General features: G+C 44.3%; 1 protein-coding gene across 4 annotated transcripts in view; it reads right to left on the bottom strand.

Moving 5' to 3' along the window:
- ING3 (inhibitor of growth family member 3) overlaps positions 1-19814 on the bottom strand; it is a 36958-nt gene that overhangs the window by 12899 nt on the left and 4245 nt on the right. For all 4 annotated transcript variants that reach the window (XM_006122560.4, XM_006122561.4, XM_006122562.4 and 1 more), the window contains 7 exons: positions 19406-19506; positions 15760-15825; positions 14372-14468; positions 13284-13355; positions 11705-11824; positions 1711-1868; positions 498-688 (listed from right to left, as the gene is read on the bottom strand). In XM_006122560.4, the coding sequence (XP_006122622.1) occupies positions 498-688; positions 1711-1868; positions 11705-11824; positions 13284-13355; positions 14372-14468; positions 15760-15825; positions 19406-19506 (805 nt within the window). The remainder of the gene's footprint in view (positions 1-497; positions 689-1710; positions 1869-11704; positions 11825-13283; positions 13356-14371; positions 14469-15759; positions 15826-19405; positions 19507-19814) is intronic.

Raw genomic sequence — 19814 nt, forward strand, 5'->3', positions numbered from 1 at the left:
CTCATGTTCAAATTCATTCTCATCAAGACAGGGAGGAACAAAACAGGGTTTCCCAAATCTCAGGCGAATTCTCAAACCACTAGGCTTAATATTATAAAAGGAAGGTGCTGCTCCTTTTGTCCCTGATGTCCCCTGATCATTTTATGTGGAGTTGATGCACTCTGAGAATGCCCCACAGGCAAGATCTCTAAGGAACGATCTTCTTCATCTGATTTAAGACAGGCACTGTGAACATGCCCAGTAGCAGTAACTAGGCACTAGAGAACATTTACAATGAAAAATGTAGGCATCACCAGAGCTAGGCAGCAGCAGAACAGTGATTTGGGGGAGAGAGGGAGGGAATCTCGGAGGTGCCAAGAACCCAACATTTAGATATTTAAGTCCTCATTGGATCTGGGACCTACATTTTAGTATTCTGTGCCCACTGTTTGTATGGACAGTTAAAATGCTAAAGATAGCTAAACAAAATATGAATATACTTAAGCAAAAGAACATACTTGCTTTTTCGACCACTCCGTGAATCTGTGGTTGATGAACTTAATGTTTGTGTTAATGTAGATGCCAGAGCTGATGATGAATATCCAGTTGAGTCTCTGGATAATGAAAACTCTCTCCCAAGTTGAAAGTCATTGTTCTTAAAGGCTTCGTAGCTGGCTTTTAAGCTGGATGTTCTTCTTCCTTCCTTCATCTAAAGGAAAAACACAGATATAAACCACACTATACAGAATAAAACACATTATACAGTTCCTACAGACCTATAGAAGTCACCCTGCTATGAAAGTATTTTATTTAAGTGGCTGCTACAAGTTGGACTTCCTGGGTCCAGCACTGTCAGGACTTGACTGGTCCCGAACAAGAGAATTTGTAGGACCAGGGACAGTCTCCTGCAACGGGCCCCAAGCTCCATCACTTGCCATTAGCAGGCTGCTCCAGCTAGCACCCTGCCTCATCCCTCCCTCCTCCCCCCGCAACTTCGTTGGGCTGCTTGCCCAGCTACTGCTGGCTCCCTGCGCAGCAAAGGCTCTGGCCCCTGTTGCCAAGATCTGGCCCCGGGCTCCAGTAGGCTGCGGTGAGTCTCCGGTCCTGGCCCCAGGCTCTAGCGGGTTGTGGCAAGGCTCTGACCCTGGCCCCGGGCTGCTGCAGAGCTCAACTCCAGCCCTATGCTCCCAGGGGCTGCTGTGGTTCCCTGGCCCTGTGCACTGTGGGAAGTGGGGGACGGTGCACCAAGAAACTCTGGCCCCATGCTGACCCATGCTGCTAGGGGACTGCAACCTGAACCCGCACTACTGCAGGTTGCTAAAGGCTGCTGCGGAGCTTTAGCCCTGGTCTCAAACTGCACCCAGACAGGCTGCCAACCCTGTTGCCCTGGTCTGGCTGTCCCTCCTGCCCTTAGACTCACAGGCTCTCTGGTCCTGCCAGGTGAGGAATGTTGCTGGACCAGAGAGTGCCCATTTTTGGAAGTACACCCTGTATTATCCAGTTTACATCATAGTTGAAACATCTTAATGGAACAAAAGTCCACACTAAACCCTCCTTTCCTTCTCACATCACAAAAACACAACATAAAGGGTAACATAATATTATGACAAATTAATTGAAAAAAGTGATCATAAAGAATTCAAATTAAATAAAAGCATAAGTCTTTCTCCATGACTGACACTGAAGGGCAGCTTTCTTAAAGATATTTTATGGATGTGGAGGAATATTTACCTGTGCTGTGGCTTGTACTGCTTGAGCTGCTGCCATGGTAATAGCACCAGCTCCAGAGCCTGAAGATAATGAACCCAGGTTATATGATGCCAGTGGCTGAGAGGAGTTTGCATTGTATGCATTGTTGGAAGATGATGAGGAATTACTGTTTCGACACCCTAGGTGAATAAAACATGTTTATAAAATTTAAAGCAAAACAAGTTACATATAAAAAAATCAAAGATTAGAAACTTATCTTAATTTATAACAATGCTACAGGAAGGGCTAGTCAGGGCACATTGCTTATTACTATCATGCATAACAGCCAGTTTGATTTGTCGTCTTTGTTTACTCTCACTGCACATCAGGACAATATAGTCCTGTGGAAGGGATTGTGCCTCATGTCAATCCTCACTAATCCATCTAGTTAATTAAGTAGCTGCAGCTGCTCTTTAATCTGAGCTCAATCCAGTTTTTCGTTGTAATTGATGGGTACAATGCACATCCTCAAAGAAGTGCAATTTAATACTACTGTAACAACCATACCATAAATCATATATCCAAGAAGCTAAGCACTTAAACTTTATTTTAACCCAATACATTACTACAAAGTGATTAATTCACAACAGCAAAAAAAGTGCATTTTCCTAGCATATAGTTAGCATACAGTTTAGGTAAAATAGAAGGGTATTTAAAAATATTGAGTATGAATAGTGGACTTAAAAATAGTAAGACTAAATGCTCAAACATTACCGGAAATTAGAGACACTTCAAACCTCACTTACAAATACATAAATCATAAGAACATAAGAATGGACATACTGAGTGAGACCAAATGTCCATCTAGGCCAGTATCCGGTCTACTAACAATGGCCAATAACTCAACGATCTCTCTCTTGAATGGTAATAGTAAAGCAATTAATATTTATAAATCGGTCCCTTTTCCTTGAAACAATGTCACCAAAACCATATAGTTTTTCCTTCAGCCCATCAGTAGGCTGGATAAGAAGTTACTCACCCGGTATAGTAACGATGATTCTTCGAGATTGGAGCACCCACAGGGACACACCTCAGGTCTCGGTGCGTCTTCGCTCTCCTGATTAGAGATTTTTGGTGAGCAGTGCCCCTCGAACCGTGCCTGTGCACCCAGCGTCTCACACCCTTGCTGTTTGTTGAGTGCGCATGCGGCACGAGCCCTGTCTGTTCCTTTTATACTTGAAGTCCCCCTAAAGAACCCAAAGCAAGGGGAGGACAGGAGGGCAGTAGAGCACCCACAGGGACACATCTCGAAGAACCATCGTTACTGCACCGGGTGAGTAATAACTTCTTCATCGAGTGGTGTCCCTGTGGGTGCTCCACTCAGGTGACTCAGTAGCTGTACCCGCCAGATGGTGGTGGGAATTGGAGTCATTTATGTGGAGGAAGGAAGGACCACATCTGCCAGAGATGTGGAGAGTATTGGCCCTTTCTGCAGGGCATAATGCTGTGTGAAAGTGCAATGCGAAGACCACGAGGCTGCTCTACAAATGTCCACCAATGGTACATTGTTTAGGAAGGCCGATGTTGTGGCCATCACACGCGTGAAGCAAGCCCTGATAATCTGTGGTGGCTGCCTGTCACTAAGTTCATAAGTTGTATGTATGCAGCTAGCAATCCATTAAGATAGACGATGTGACGAGACAGCTGTTTCTGTATGTGGTCCAGACCATGCTAAAAGAGTTTCTGATTTTCTGGTTCCCCTAGTTCTCTCCAGGTAGAACACAATCGCCCGCCTTGCATCTAAGGTGTGCAATATGGCCTCCTTGGAAGAGGCATGAGGTTTAGGAAAGTAAGCAGGTAAGTAAAAGGGTTAATTTAAGTGGAAATCAGATATGACCCTCAGGAGGAACTGCGGGTGAGGCCTGAGTATAACTTTATCCTTGCTAAAGGTAGCAAAAAGTGAGTGCGCCATGAGGGCTGTAACTTTGCCTACCCGTCTTACTGATGTTATTACCACTATGAAGGCCACCTTCATGGATAAGTATTATGATGATGTAGTGGCTCAAAGGGTGGCCTGATGAGAATGTTGAGAACCAAACTCAAGTCCCACGGTGGCACCAGAGGGCACAAGTTTGGGCATGTTTTCTGCACGCCTGTGAGAAATTGCTTCACCATCGGATGTGCAAAGAGAGAGAAGTTACCCACAGGTTTGTGGAATGCCGTGACCACCACCAGATGGACCGGAATAGAGCTGATGGTGAGACCCGAGTCGCTGAGGTTCATGAGATACTCCAGTATGGTAGGTAAATGGGCGGTACTGGGATGTAAACTGCGTGTCAAGCAGCATTGTTGAAAGCATGTCCATTTGTTTTGGTAGGTGCTTCTCTGGAGGACCATTCACTGTTCAGTAGGATGTGTTTGACCTTAACTGAACAGATAAGTTCTTCATTCTGGAACCATGGAGAAGCCATGCCACAAGTTTCAGAGTTTTGATGTTCAGATGGCATGTTCTGCCGTGGTGCCACATCAAGAGGTTCGGCATTGCGGGGAGAGGAATGGGTTGATCTATGGGTTGATAGGTAGTGTAGGTAAGGGAACCAGGGCTAAGCAGGGGCTATTAAAATTACTGTGGCTGGTCAGCTCAGATCTTGATCATCCTGGCAAGAAGAGGAATTGGTGGAAAAGCGTAGTGTAGGGGAGCCTTCCAGTGGATAGTGAAGGCATCCCCCTCTGACCTCTTGCCCAATCCTGCATGGAAGTGGAATTTGAGGCATTTGTGGTTAAGTGGTGTTGCAAAAAGATCGATAGTTGGGAAACCCCATTTTTGAAAAACAGAGAGGAGAATATTGGTATTGCTCTCCCACTCACGTTGGTCTGAGAAGCGTCTGCTCGGTTTGTTGGTCCTCGCATTCTGCTTTCCCGGTATATATATGGCAGTTGGGAGTTATGTGGTTCCTGATATACCAGCTCCAAAATCTGATTGCTTCTGCACACAGTGAGTGTGATCAGGCACTCCCGTCGGTTGACATAGAACATAGAGGGTGTGTTGTCTGTGAGGACTCAAATGGTTCTGCCCTTTATCAGGGGAAGGAAATGGGTTCATGAATTGCAAATGGCCCTGAGCTCCAGGATGTTGATATGGAAGTGTCTTTCCTGTTAGGACCATGTGCCCTGTATTGACCTTGCACCACAATGGGTGCCCCAGTCCATAAGTGATGTGTCTTTAGTTATAGTTACTGACTGATCTGGGTGGTGAAAGGGTATACCAGCAAGTAGGTTGGTTGGAGAAGTCCACCAGTTGAGAGACTGCAGTACTGGGAGAGGAAGCATGAGGTACTTTGTAAGACTGTGTTGAATTGGAATGTAGGTGGCTGCGAGACAATGCTGTAGGCAGCGCATGTGTAGCTTTGCAAATAGGACCACGAAGGTTGTGGCTGCCACGTATCCCAACAATTGGAGGCACGTCCGGACCATGGAAAAGGAAATATGCTTGACTCCCTCTCCCCGCCCCGAATGAGACCACAGATTGCCTTGAATCTTTGTGGTGGCAGATAGGCTCTTGCTGTCATTGAGTCTAGAAGTGCTCCAATAAAGTTTATCTTTTGTGTGGGCTCTATGGTGGACTTTTGTATATTGATAAGCAGGCCAAGTCGGGAAAAACATTCCCTAGTAGCGGTTGTCATCATTATCGTTTGTTGATAAGTGGTGCTCTTGATAAGACAATCGTCAAGGTATGGGAAGATGATGACGTTCTGTCTTCTGAGGAAGGCTGTGACTATGGCTAGCGTCTTCGAGAACCCTTGAGAGGCCGTACAAAGACCAAAGGCGAGGACCCTGTATTGGTAATGGTCTTGACCTATGACAAAACTGCAAAATCTCCTGTGGGCCAGGTGGATGGTTACATGAAAATATGTGTCTTGAAAGTCGAGAGCTGAAAACCAGTTCCCTTTGTCCAGTGCAGGTATGATAACTGACAGGATCACCATCCTGAATTTTGTGCTGAGGATGAACTTGTTGGGTTTCCTGAAATCTAGGATTGGTCTACATCTTCCTGTTTTTTTGTGGTAACAGGTTCTATTGCCCCCAGTGTAACTTTTGCACCTCTGTTCGTAATAGAGGCTTGTGAGATGGGTCACTGAAGAGGGACAGGGTAGGGGGCATGGACATGAAGGGGACTGTGTAACCCAATTTGATCATTTCCAGGACCCATTTGTCTGCAATGATTTGGGCCCACGGTTGGTAGAAGGGTCTCAGGTGGTGAAGGAGGTGGCATTGGAATGCACTGGAACTGTGGGGCGGTCACTCAGACCGCCAACCAAGACTTCAAATTCACTGTATCAGGTTGATTGAGTGGTGGATGCTACGTCCTCCTCCTGTTAGGGTGTTGCTTAGGCCTGTTGTCATATGGCCTCTGGTGTTGTCTGTAATAGTTATAATTATAGTCCCTTGGCCTTTGGTAGAGGGTATACTTTTATTTCTTATTAAGTGGGGTGCACATCCCCAGAGTGCAGAGTGTGGTGCGGGAGTCCTTCACTGAGTGTAGGACCTCATCAGTCTTAGTGGCAAATAGCTGTTTTCTATCAAAGGAGAGGTCCTCCACCTTTGATTGCAATTCTTTTGGGACCCTGATGACTGCAGCCACGAGGCCCTATGCATTATGATGGCTGTGGCTCTAGCCGCAGTGACAGCAATATCCATTGCGGCCTGAAGGGCCATTTTTGCTATAGATAAACCCTCCTTAAAGATGGACTGGAGGTGCGGTCTTATCAGGAAGGTCCCGCAGCAGGTCCTGTAGTTTAGCATAGTTGGCATGATCATAATTGGCCAGGAGAGCTGTATAATTTAATAACCTGAATTGGAGGGTGGCAGAAGACTAACACCTTGCAGCCAAAGATATCTAGCCGCTTATGCTCTTTGTTGCAGGGTGCAGACTTAAATTGTGGGTTCTTAGCCTTGTGATTAACTGAGTCTACGACCAGTGAATTCAGCTGGGGATGTGTGAAGAGAAAGTCTATATCTTTTGCAGGGACAAAATGTTTTCTATCCCCCCGGTCGTTTGTTGGGGGGCAAAAGAAGCTAAATTTGCCACCGAGCGTCTGACGGTTCCAGGATAGCTTTGTTGATGGGTAGAGCTATCTTCGAGGATGCTGTAAGTTGTAGTATCGCCAGTAATTTGTATTGCTTGTCTTGTACCTCTTGGAATGTAATGTTTTGCAATTGAGCTATCCGCTTAAATTGTTCTTGAAATTGTTTTAGATCATCTGCCAGTGGAGAGGGTGATATCTGGAAGACTGCCTCGTCTAGTCTAGTGGATCTGGGGTCGTGTGAAGAACTCTGAGTCCGAATGAGGTAAGTTATCATTATCATTGGAACTGGCTTGTGTTGTTACTAAGAGCAGGCGAGATGGTGAGGAATGCATGGATATGGTCGGGGAGCACACAGACATGTGCTGTTGTGACGTAGGAGCTGTATCTCTTGAGTGGTAGGCACAGGAGGAACGTGGTCGGTACCCTTGCCATGGTTCTCAGGGAGCCCACTGATACTGAAACTGTTGTAGAGGATACATCCACAGTTGGTTGGGCCATGTGGGATGTTGTTGTAGGGAATGATCCCGATATGAATGCCAGGAAGCCATTGACCCCAATGGAGATGAATGGCATGATGAAAAACTTCTCCTATGCCCGCTGCCATAGTGCGAGCAGCATAGGAGAGTGGGGAGCCCTTTCTGGCATTATTAGCGTGCCGCTGGGTAAAAGACACCACTGAAGAGTGCAGTAAGCAAGCTCATGATCTGAGCAGTGTGCCTGGCTGGGGAGACTTTTGTAAGCACTGTCTTGCGCAGTCCTTTCTTATGCTGAGGTGCTGGAGCGCGGTCAGGTTCGGTCTGACTAGTTGGTTCAGGCACCTTAGGGGCACTTGTAGGAGGTGGTGGTGGTGGCTTATGCAGCTGCGTGGATGCCGTTGCCTCAACAGCACCGACCGGTGCTGTGCGCTTAGATTCTGACTCAGCAGTCCTGGCTGATGCAGACTTTCATTTCTCCACAGTGCCTGGACGGCACCACGGAATGCGAGGCTCTGGGCAGCACTGGTAATGAGCGTGCCTGGGAAGCTTGTGAGCCTTTGCGGGGCAATAAAGCAGCCCTGTCATTGGATTTCTGCTGTCCCCGTGTGTCTTCAGGTTTGTCCCATGGAGACTGTAGGCACTTCTTCCAGAGGAGGTTTTTGAGCTGCATTTCGCGGTCTTTTCTGGCTCTGGCTGTCATGTCCTGACAGTGCGGACACTTATGTACCGCATGAGTCTTTCCCAGGCATTTAACGTAGGAGACCTGGCCATCAGAAATGGGCATCAAGTTTCAGCAAGAGTCGCATCTTTTAAAGCCTGGAGAACCCGGCATGTTGAAGAAAAAAGAAAGCCCCGGTGGCGGCGCTTGTGTCTCTCTCTTTTTTAAATGAACGTTGAAAACTAGCCTTAACTAACTAAACTATGAGGGAAAGTCTTACAGAGTACAGTAATTTTGTTTTTCCTGTTGGAAAGAAGAGCACTGCTCTGACTCCATCTTCAGCCAAGGATGGTAGAAAAGAAACTGAAGGGGCTCACACTGTACGTGCACTTGACAAATGGCAAGGGCGCAAGATGCTGGTTGCGCAGGCACAGCGAGAGGGGCACTGCTCACCAAAAATCTCTGATCAGAGGCACAAGGACACACTGAGACCTGAGTGCAGCACCCACAGGAACACCACTTGAAGTATTATTCCCAAAACCAGCATTAGTTTACAAGACTGCACAGATCAAATCAAAGGGTATAAAATGCAGAAGCAGCAATTAAACTGATCTGATGTTTTGTATACAACTAAAAACTGTCTAGTCAGAGCTTAATTTGATTACTGTGCTGATTCCTATACCAGAATGTAGCCAATGATTAGTTTTGTCTCTGTTTATTGCGATGTTATGATGAATGTGTTATATTCTGTATCTTGCTATATAATTTAGAAACGTGTATACAAGTGTCCATCCATCTGTGAGAAAGTTTGTTCAAGAACTCCTAAAATGTAAGAGCTAAGAACCAAATTTGGTATGCCACTTCTTTTTAACATAACTTAAAAGCAAGGTAAGGGTTTCCTTGTTCCAGGACAATGGTATGTGCCTGGAATTTGATTGTTTCTCACAAAATGGAAAGGGAAGCGTCTGGGAGGACGGTCAGATAGGGGTAGCCAGGGACTGGAACAGCTATAATCCCACTGGGCCATCAAGGGGCAGAGGTGGAGAACAGCTATCAATGATATTTCAGTTTGTCTGTTATTGTGTCTGTTTGCCTGCATGTCCATCTGTCTTCTCAACTGAAGGACTATACCTCAGGAGCTGCAGTAGCCAAGGACAGGTATTTCTCACCTGGCTCCAAGCTGCTGTGGTGAGAGGGGGCTGGGGTTATCCTCTCTCCCTAGGCAGTCCACATGCTCAACCCCTCTTCTAGGGATTTAAGTGGTTATCTGGCAAACCTGGTAACCAGTTAAATGGTGCCATGGGTTGGGAAGGGGGCTGCTCCAGCCTGCCTGGGCCCGTCACAGGTGAGGCTGGAGCTGCCTGCTGCCCATAGGATCCTGATTAAGTGATTAATCAGTTAAATGTAATGTTTAACCACTTAACTGGTTAAACTGGATTTTACACTTCTATCCTCATCTTTGCTCCAGAGCAATTTAAAAGAAGAAAAGCAAAACTTATGAGTTAAGAACTTGAGCAATGCCAGATAAGATATGTGTACTAGAAGATTTAATCAAAATTGATTTATAAAACTCTAGAAATACAAGATTGAACAAAGTGTAATTATAAGCAACATTTAGAAGAATTAGTTAGACAAACTGAAATACAAGAAAACTGTAGGCTGAGGCATGCAGGTTCTAACTTAGCTATTTTAGGCCTTGGATAAAAGAAATAAATGACCAAAAATTACCTGGAGACCTAAAATTCTGGGGGGAAAAGGCAGAAACTGGTAATATGCAAAAATAGATTCAGGAAAGTTAAATTGTAAAAATGGGTTACACTGTAACAACAAAGTGTGCTTATAACACATGCCTTAACTATAAGGCAAAGGTGGGTACATCAGCATACAGAGACTATGGAATTTGGGGTCCCTTGTGTCTCTACGGAACACAGATCAATAAGAAAGAGAGGGATAATACTGTCATGTACACACACAGAATGTAGATATAGACAAAATCATTGTATAATAAAAGGGTTCCTAGAACAGGCAAATTGAGCTTCCTATGGGAGACTCCAGCAAGAGACCCCTTCTATATTGACAATCAATCCATTGGAGCACCAGCAAACTTTGAGGGGGCTAACAGACTAACACCACATAGAAAGATGCAAATATGCCTGTAGTTATAGTATATATCTTGATTGGAATCATAAAACCATAGAACACTAGAACTGAAAGGAACCTCGAGAGATCATCAAGCCCTCATGCCAGGACCAAATATCGTCTAGAGATCATCCTTGATTGATGTCTATCCAACCTGCTCTTGAATATCTCCAATGATGGAGATTCCACAACATCCCTAGACAATTTATTCCAGTGTTTAACTACTCTGACATTTAGGAAGTTTTTCTTAGTGTCCAACCTAAACCTCCTTTGCTGCAATTTAAGCCCATTGCTTCTTGTCCTATCCTCAGAGACTAAAGAGAACAATTTTTCTCCCTCCTCCTTGTAACACTCTTTTAGACACTTGAAAACTGCTATCATGTCCCGTCAGTCTTCTCTTTTCTAAACGAGCCCAATTCTTTCAGTCTTCCCTCATAGGTCATGTTTTCTAGACCTTTAATCATTCTTGTTGCTCTTCTCTGGACCTTTTCCAATTTCTCTTCATCTTTCTTGAAATCTGGTATCCAGAACTGGACACAATACTTCAACTGAGACCCAATCAGCACAAAGTAGAGCGGAAGAATGACTTCTCATATCATGCTCACAACACTCCTGTTAATGCATCCCAGAATCATGTTTGCTTTCTTGCAACATCACACTGTTGACTCACATTTAGATTGTGGTCCACTGTGACCCCTAGATCCCTTTCAGCAGTACTCCTTCCTAGACAGTCACTTCTCATTCTGTATACGTGAAACTGACTGTTCCTTCTTAAGTAAAGTACTTTGCATTTGTCTTTATTTAAACTTGATCCTATTTACCTCAGACCTTTTCTCTAGTTTGTCCAGATCATTTTGAATTATGATCCTATCCTCCAAAACAGCTGCAACCCCTTCCAGCTTGGTATTATCTGCAAACTTAATAATTGTACTCCCTATGCCATCATCTAAATCACTGATGAAGATATTCAACAGAATCGGACCCAAAACAGACCCTGGCAGAACCGCACTTGCTATGCCCTTCCAGCAAGACTGTGAACCGTTAATAACTACTCTCCAAAAATGGTTATCCAGCCAGTTATGCATCTATCTTATAATAGCCCCATCTCGGTTGTATTTCCCCAAGTTTATAAAAGTTATAGCATATGTAATTTCAATAAAGTAGTGATAGATGCTCTTGTACTTTTGTATGTTACTTGCCTACATTTGCTTATGTTCCCATGGACTCCAGGTATAGAATAACTAGAGACAGCCTTGCTGAACTTGAGACTATAGCTGCCAGAGTTGAACCCAAGAAAATATGATTATAAATAGAATAAAAGGTTATACCAAAAAAAGGGGGGGGGAGGAGAGACGATGACTGTGAATGTACTTATATGATAATGAACAGAAATTCGGAAAAAATTATGAAGTATATGCTTCCTTTCCTCTACATTAAAGGATCTTGCAATCCAACAAATAGGCTGTTTTCTCAATGCAAATAAATGGCAGGTTTGACCTGCTTCTTAACAGCTATGGTCCAACCTCCTCCCCATCACTGAAAGTAAAAAAAATAAACATCCATTCCCTCCTCCCCCAGTGAGAAAAAATGAATTTGTCAATGCACAATTGCGATTTGAATTTTTATTGTCCCTCCTCCAAGAGGTATAATAAAATAGAATTTGACATTTAGATTACCTGGTGTGTTTTCTTTAGAGGCATCTGAAGTAAGAGTAGACAAAAGAGCTTCAGATTTAAACTTCTTTTCAGGAACATGATCTGATGTACCATGGTGAGAAGAAGGATTATGTTTTCTTTCTGTATGAAAGAAACAAACAATGTTTAGTGTTGTACTCAAGACGTTGAGCTCAATAGCCTAGAGTATAATCTAAGAAAGAATAAACAGACACTATAACCACACAGCTCTATGAATTGATTTCATTCCTAACAGAAAAACCCTGACATTTCATTCTTTAGCTTCTCTTGAACAAATACTAATGCAATTTAGTTATGCCAAATTCTGGTGGGATTTTTGAAATGTAGACTAAGAAAGATTATGAGGAGAACTCAGAAAATAACTCATTTTGAACATACACAATTTTATACATTCCAAATACAGGCAGTCCCCGGGTTACGTACAACATAGGAACTGTAGGTTTGTTTTTAAGTTGAATCTGTATGTAAATCGGAACTGGCGTCCAGATTCAGCAGCTGCTGAAAGTGACCGCCAGTTCCGACTTACATACAGAATCAACTTAAGAACCCCAAGCGTCCCCAAGTCAACTGCTGCTGAAACTGATCAGCAGCTGATTCCAGGAAGCCCAGGGCAGAGCAACTCTGCCTTGGACTCCCTGTAGTCAGCGCTGCTCAGTTTCAGCAGCAGCTGACTTGGGGACGCCTGGGGCAGAGCAGCTGGAGTGCTGCTGGGTTGGTCCAGTAGCGCCGCTCCTCGGCGCTACTGGACCAACCCAGCAGCACCCCATCTGCTCTGCCCCAGGTGTCCTGATTCAGCCACTGCTGAAACTGACCAGCAGTGGCTGAATCAGGACACCTGGGGCAGAGCAGCTGGGGTGCTGCCGGGTTTGTCTAGTAGCGCCCAGAGCGGCGCTGCGGGACCAACCGGCAGCGCCCCAGCTGCTCTGCCACAGGCGTCTGGAGAAAAGCCTAGTCTGCTGGGGGGGGGGGGGGTGTACTACCTGCGCCCCCCATCCCAGCAGACCAGGAAGATGCGAGCGGCGGACCAAGACGCACCGCGGTCCCGCCGCCTGGGTCCTCCGCAGCTTTGCTCCCCGTCTCCCTGGGAGACCAGCAGACCAGGGAGACGGGGAGCAAAGCCTCTGAGGACGCCAGCAGCGGGACAGCCGCAGGGCGTCTGGGCTGCTCCACTGCCGGCTTCCCCGAGGCTTTGCAAAGCCGTGGAGGGGCTTGGGCAGCGGGGCAGCCCAGGCGCGCCTGGGCTGCTCCTCTGCCGGCATCCCCGAGGCTTTGCAAAGCCGCGGAGGGGCTCGGGCAGCAGGGCAGCCCAGGCACGCCTGGGCTGCACGAGCCCCTCCGCGGCTTTGCTCCACGTCTTCCTGGTCTGCAGACCAGGGAGACGTGGAGAAAGCCCCGGAGTACATGGGCGGTAGGACTGCGAGGTCCCGCAGTCCGTGTCCTCCGGGGCGAGCCCCGTTCGTAACTGCCAATCCGACGTAAGTCGGATCCGCGTAAGTCGGGGACTGCCTGTATTTGATCAGTACATATAGCAAAGCTGAAGACGAAATGTTCAGAAACTTACTTTCTACTGGAGTGTGTGAATGGGCATGATGGTTATTCACTGGTTGTGAAGGTGTATCCAATTCCAGAGAGCCTAAAATACAGTTTAAAGTAGTACGATTTAAATGCCAACTTTGAAATAATGCAATTTAGCAAACTTTGATCTTTCAAGTTATCCTCACTTTTAGATATGAAAATACAAAACAAAGAATAATTCCAAAAACAGTTTTACTCATTTTAGTCAAGATCCTAGAGAAGGACATGGACTTCAAAGCAGCTATTTTTAAAGCACCAGCCCAAATCTGTTGCTCCAAACTAGAAAGCTTGTTTTCATTTTTTCCAAAACCATGTGTAGACAATCCTCTGTGTCAATGGAAATTCAAAACACAAAGGGAAAGATCTAAGCTCACTGAAACCAAAGGGAGCATTTCCACTAACTGCAAGGACTTATATTTAAGAGTCAACGTTTACTGCAGCACTAAATTTCAAGGAAGCCATATGACTGAGTACTAGGGGGAAGTTTTATGACAATGCAATTAAGATAAAACACAAAACAAAAAAATACTGTGCACAATTTGTGGAACATCATTTTGGACTGGCTGTAACCTATTCATTCATCTATCACTATTAGTTATTATTTTAACTTATTTAACTACAGTGCAACAGATTAGTTCTTTTCTTGGATTATTCACTTTTCAGAATGTGTAGTTAAAAAATTATCCTACTACCCCACCTTTTTTCAAAAATGTAGGTATTTGGGAATGTACACAGCAGTGCACAGATGATCGAGACAAACGTGATATATTTCATAGATAATGTCTTAGTTTAACTCGATTTGGACTTCGTTATATAAGAAACCAAGCATTTTCCAGTTCTCGGATAAGTAATACATTAATATAGGATGTAATGTCTAAGCATTTAAAGATATTTGTTTAAAAAAAAACCAAAAAGATTAAAAGAAAAGTTTCAATGCCCCAAGAAACAAAGTATTTAATTTTAAATTCAAACAGATCTTGGAAAAAAGCAGAAATAAACTGCTTAACTATTCAGCAAGATTTTCTTTTGACAAACAAAATGTTATTTCTTCAAAAGATAACGAAGTACACTTACGTCTTTCTAGTATTTCTGTAATTCCAGCATTATCTGCCTCAAGTTCCATTTTAAATTTAGCTAGTTCTTGGTCCAACTTTCTTAAGTGTCGGTCTACCTGTTTTAAAGCAGATCAGTGATGAATGCCAAAACTTAAAATTGTTTAAATTCTCAACCCTTCAGAGAATTTAAGAATTCTGAGTATTTAATGAGATGCATTAGATGCATGAAGTTTGATAGACTTCAGTGATGTTGAGACTTACAATAGAAATCTGCGTAATACAATTACTTAAAAAAAGTCACTGCACTTAAAATCTGTTCCACCTGTAATCATACAGAACAAACAATGTATATCACTGTATTAGCCATTTTAGCAATTACCAACTCACTAATACAGTTTAAGATCATAAATCCATTAACAGCAAAGAGAGGAAAGACAAGAAATCATTAAGTGCCTTGTAACATGTATCGGTTTTCAGTTTGCTTATTTTGTATCCCATGAACTATATACTAAGGATATTTAACACTCTGCCATCCGACCCACAGTATACAAACTCCAATTGTCCGGCATCCAGTGGTCTGGCACTCCCGACTGTCCGGCATCAACTGGAAACCGGAAGTGCTCCGGACAGATGGACAATTGGAGCTGCTGTGAGCCCCATGGGCACTTGCGGCTGATAAAGGAAAGGGGAGAAGAGGGGAAGGGGATTATACCCCTGTGACAGGTCTGCCGGGATTTGCCTATCCCCCAGCCGGACACAGTGCGGTGAACGGCACAGCGAGGGGCGAACCATTTGCCCCTCACCGCGCTATTTCCCGCCCACCTCCCGGACGCCGTGCTGGTCCCGCAGACCCGTCACAGCCCCCTGCCGGAGTACCTCCGATACTCCAGCTTATCTGATAATCCGGCACCACCTAGGTCCCAAAGGTGCCGGATTATCGGAAATCTACTGTAGTTGAAAGGCACTTACTTGCTTTATTCTCATCTTCCCCAGATAATTTTGTTAATGGAGCTAGGATCTTAATTATTTTATGTCCAAATAGTTTAAGTTCAATATTACAGCAATAATTAAATATTTGACTTGTGCACACATGCACTGAAAATACATAAATGCATTTCAAAAAATAGAAAAAGAGAGATAAGACAGTCCATTGTTCACCCAAGCCAATGTACCTGTGTGAAAACAGAACAAAATGTTTTAAATGAAGTGAAAACATGGATGTTTAAGCTGTAACTAACTCACTTTTTAAAATGAGTTGTGTTTACCTTTCATACACTGATATAGTAACAACCTTTTTGTTAATACTTCTATAATGTTCAGGTAAGCTAAAAAAGGCTCCCCATATAATAAAGTTTAGAATTCTTTAAGATAACTATGTTATTCACTTTAATCACTTTAGTTACTTACCAAGTCATAAATCTGATTTGCCAGTTGTACCTTCTCATCTGCATCTTCCAAAGCTTTATAGTAATCCTGTTGAGAGATTTTTAGTAAAAAGATAAAAATGGGTGGTTATATTATGTATATTATTGAATTCCTCTTTGATTTATACTTCATAGTGAATTACATGTCCAATATAATTTACTGCTTAGCCTTTAAAATATTATACTAAGGTAAGTCAACAATTAACTGACCTATATTTTTAAGTGATGCCAGCTCCTGACTGCCAGCTTCGCTCCCAGAGTGCTGGCTGCCACTCCATGCTACAGGCTCTGATACAAAACCAGCAGTGCAATGTGACAGCTGGAAGCCAATGTGACAAGCTGGAAGCCAATGTGTAACCATTTCAGTAGCCAATAAGCTCATGCTTATCAATTAACCATTAATAGGTTACACTTTTACATCCCCACACTTCGGTCAATGTAATTAAGCAGACAATTAGGCCAACACAGTGTCAGGGCAGACACTGCATTATTTACATTGACTGCGGAGGGTTCCAGGAAGTGTTCTATAATGCTCCACCATGACCATGTTTTGAACTCTGCTGCCCAGAGGCCAGGTACAGAGGTAAATGCCTCTCAAGATCTCCCCTTTTAAAGGAATTTGTGTTTCCTGTTTGCTCTATATGGAGAGCTCATCTAGAAGCCGCCCAGTTGAACATGCTGACTACACACTGCACACTCCTGTCTGGAGTACACAGGAAATGGTGGATTACTTGATCTTTGGATCTCCAATCCAGCCACAGAAATATCAATACCTACAAACAAATAACTACAAAAAGAGCTACAAGAGGACCCTGCAGCAGGTACTGCATGAAAACCAAGGAGGTAGGCCACCAGAAGACAAGGAAGACTATGTTGTTCCAGTGTGGAGCCTCAGATATGCCACTTTTACGGAGCTGCATGTCATCTTCAGTGCAGACCTCAACATCACCCCTAAGGTCCCAGTAGATACTTCAGGAGAAATGGCATCAGAGACCTCTGAAGGGAACAATCAGGAGGTGATGTTGGATGAGAAGGAGGTTGGACAGTCAACTGGGGGAGCTGATAGTACAATAAGCCAGGACCTGTTTTTGACTCCAAAACAGTTGAAACAATCCCTAGTCCAGCATCGATATGCCTGATGCAGGGGCAGGAGTCTTTGATAAGTGTGCCATTTGCTTTAATAATGAAGGGACACAGCTGTCCATTTTCTCTTTTCTACGTGGTAAATAATCCAATAGATGCAGACTCACTGCTTCTCATTCCCCTCTCCAGTAAGACAGAGGGAACCCTGCAAAACTATTTATGTGCACTGGGATGCCCCATGAATCTTTCAGAGATCTTGAGGAAACTTTCCTGGAGGTTGTCTCTAATCCCCTTATGAAGATTTCTGGGAATGGCTCCCTTATTTTTTTCCACTTCATTAGGATAGTTTCTCACACCACTCAGCAATTTTTAGCAGGAATCATTGCAGCACACAGACTTGAGGCATACAGATCTAGTTTGCAACTGGATACATGCAGGAACCTCCATTACTCTCAGAAGTGCAGTATCAGGAAAAACAACAACTGCCCATGGAAAATGGTTCAATTGTCATGTCTGAGTACACTTACAGCCAGGAGCAAGGAGAGTTCAGTACACCATATTTCTATTCATCTTGTGAATACACTCATAAGATTATCTAAAAACGTGGTCTTCTTGTTCTCTCCATCCATACCAATGCAGTGGCTCAGCCAGATAAGGAGGAGAAAGAAGAGGACATGGGAGGATATAATCCAAGAGAACCTGCAAGCCTCTGGTGCTTTTGATTTCTACCACAAAGCTTGGAGAATCACCCTTGAGGACAGCATGGACAGAGTGGAGAGTAAAAAAGTCCAGAAAAAGGAGAGAGACGTGCAGTAGGAGATGCTGGAGCTTCTCAAGCATGCTGGAGCTTCTTGTTGATCTTCCCAGACCTATGCTTCCCTTTGCACTCCAAAATCTCTCTATCCCTCCACCCCCTAATTCTACATAGCATCTGTGGAAACAGCATAATCACTCCCTCTGCACCCCAGGAGAAATCACAGATCATCACAGCTGCACATATACTAACTGTGTGTGGTCAAGGTCACTGTATGTGTTTGTAAAATGAAAATGACTGTTCCTACCTGTTGATACTCATAGTATCTAGCTGCTCAAAAATCAGCAGACAGCCACTTAACTAAACAGAAATTTTTCCCCCTCTGCTTCACAGACAGTACAAACATTGCCAAAGTGTTTGAAGCAGAGCTAAAGAACTCCAAAAGCTGGAACTCGATTACTCTGCACTCATTTTGGGCTCCAGGTGATTTGACTCCCATGAAAGCATAGCCCAGAGCCCAAGACATCCTGAGGCCCATAAAACTTCTTCTCTCACTGGCCCTGGGTCTGGTCCTCACCAAATGTCTCTTCCAGCTATTTTTGGGGTAAAGCATCACTCCATAGTAATTCAGCTCCAACTAGAGCAGGCCGGGGGAAAATACCCTCCATGAGCTGGATTCAGCCTGCCAAGCCACCAGATCTGGCCTGTGGATGTAGCAGGGAGTCTTAGGCAGACTCCCCTGCTTGCCTTGCCCTGTACACCTGTCAGAAAAGCGGCTGCTGGGCTGTTTGTGTTCTACAAACTGTGAGCTCAGAAGGGAGCGGAGAATGGTGCTTCATGGCTGATCCTACCCCCAGCACAATCCCATTGCCAGTTTCTGGCCAATGGAAGCTTCCCATTTGAAAAACGGGAAGCACCTCTCCCCCCTCCCTTCAGGTTCTTATTCACAGAGCACATGGCCCTGCATCCTGTGAGGGGGTGAGGTAGTCGCCTGCCTGAGAAACAAGCTGGGCTGCTGGCCAGGAGTCTTACTGGTAAGTCTCCCAGCCACAGCTTGTCTCTGGCACCCCAGCCCCGCCCTCCCCCATAGCCCTCCCCTCCCTATCGCACATAACCCAAACTCTGTATTCCCTTCCTAAGCCCATACCCCCTCCCAGATCCTACACCCCAATCCTCTATCCCAGATCACAACCATCTCCTGCCCTAAGTCACAACCCAAAACCCTACACTCCAGCCCCCTATCCTAGATCATGATCCCCCTCCTATATGAAGATACAGAGGATCAACACACTGGATGTAATATTGACACTGATGACGTTTAGGGGTGGAGTAAAGGTGCTGAAAAGCATCCATTCGCCACCATAAAGGTTTCTGAAGAATCTAAGGGAAGATGTTTTTACTAAAGGTCAGCACAATTCCCTCCAAAGAAAGCCAACCCATTTATGGTGTTTCATTTCTTACATGGATAGCAGAAGGGGGGAGGGGGGGGGAATATATAACTCTTGTGATTAGTGATCACTGTATCACTGACCTGACTGGCTCTTGTCACTTCATATTCCTAGCACTTCAAACAAATACAAGTCTGTGCTAACAAAAGCAAAAAACAAAAAATTGGAGTAAAGTTTTTTGATTAGTGCCAGCTTTCCTTAACAAGTCCAATCTGCCGCACTCAAAGCCTAAATCGGGCCACAGTTCTCAACACCTGACAGTTAAAAATTATGGAAATTCACAATGAATTACCAATGTCTAATGTCTATATTTTAAACATGGCCTGCTCCTTGAGTGCCCTTACCTTTTTGATTGATGTCATTTGCTCATCTCTCCATTCAGGTTTGTTCTTCTTTGCATTCATAAAAAATTCATTTACTCTTTGTTCTAGTTGATCCATTGCATCTGCCGCACACAGAAGGCAAAATAGTGTTACCATCTCAAATATAGAAATGCTACATATTTTGTACAGGGTGATGATGGGTTTTCCTTAAACCAAGAATTGGCATGTCTTCTCAAAACTACTGGAGAAAAAACAAGTGTCAGAGAGAGAATTATTTAGCTCAAAATTCTGCCTCTTGTCATTTGGATAGCACTCTGACATCAGGATATTGTGCTCTAAAGCATTAAAAAAAAAAAAAGGGCTCCAAGTTCTTAAGACGAGTAGTAGTAAAACCAAGCAAATCCCCATCTCCTCAACCAGATTTTAAACT

This window comes from Pelodiscus sinensis, chromosome 1, assembly GCF_049634645.1.
Source record: "Pelodiscus sinensis isolate JC-2024 chromosome 1, ASM4963464v1, whole genome shotgun sequence".
Classification (NCBI taxonomy): domain Eukaryota; kingdom Metazoa; phylum Chordata; order Testudines; family Trionychidae; genus Pelodiscus; species Pelodiscus sinensis.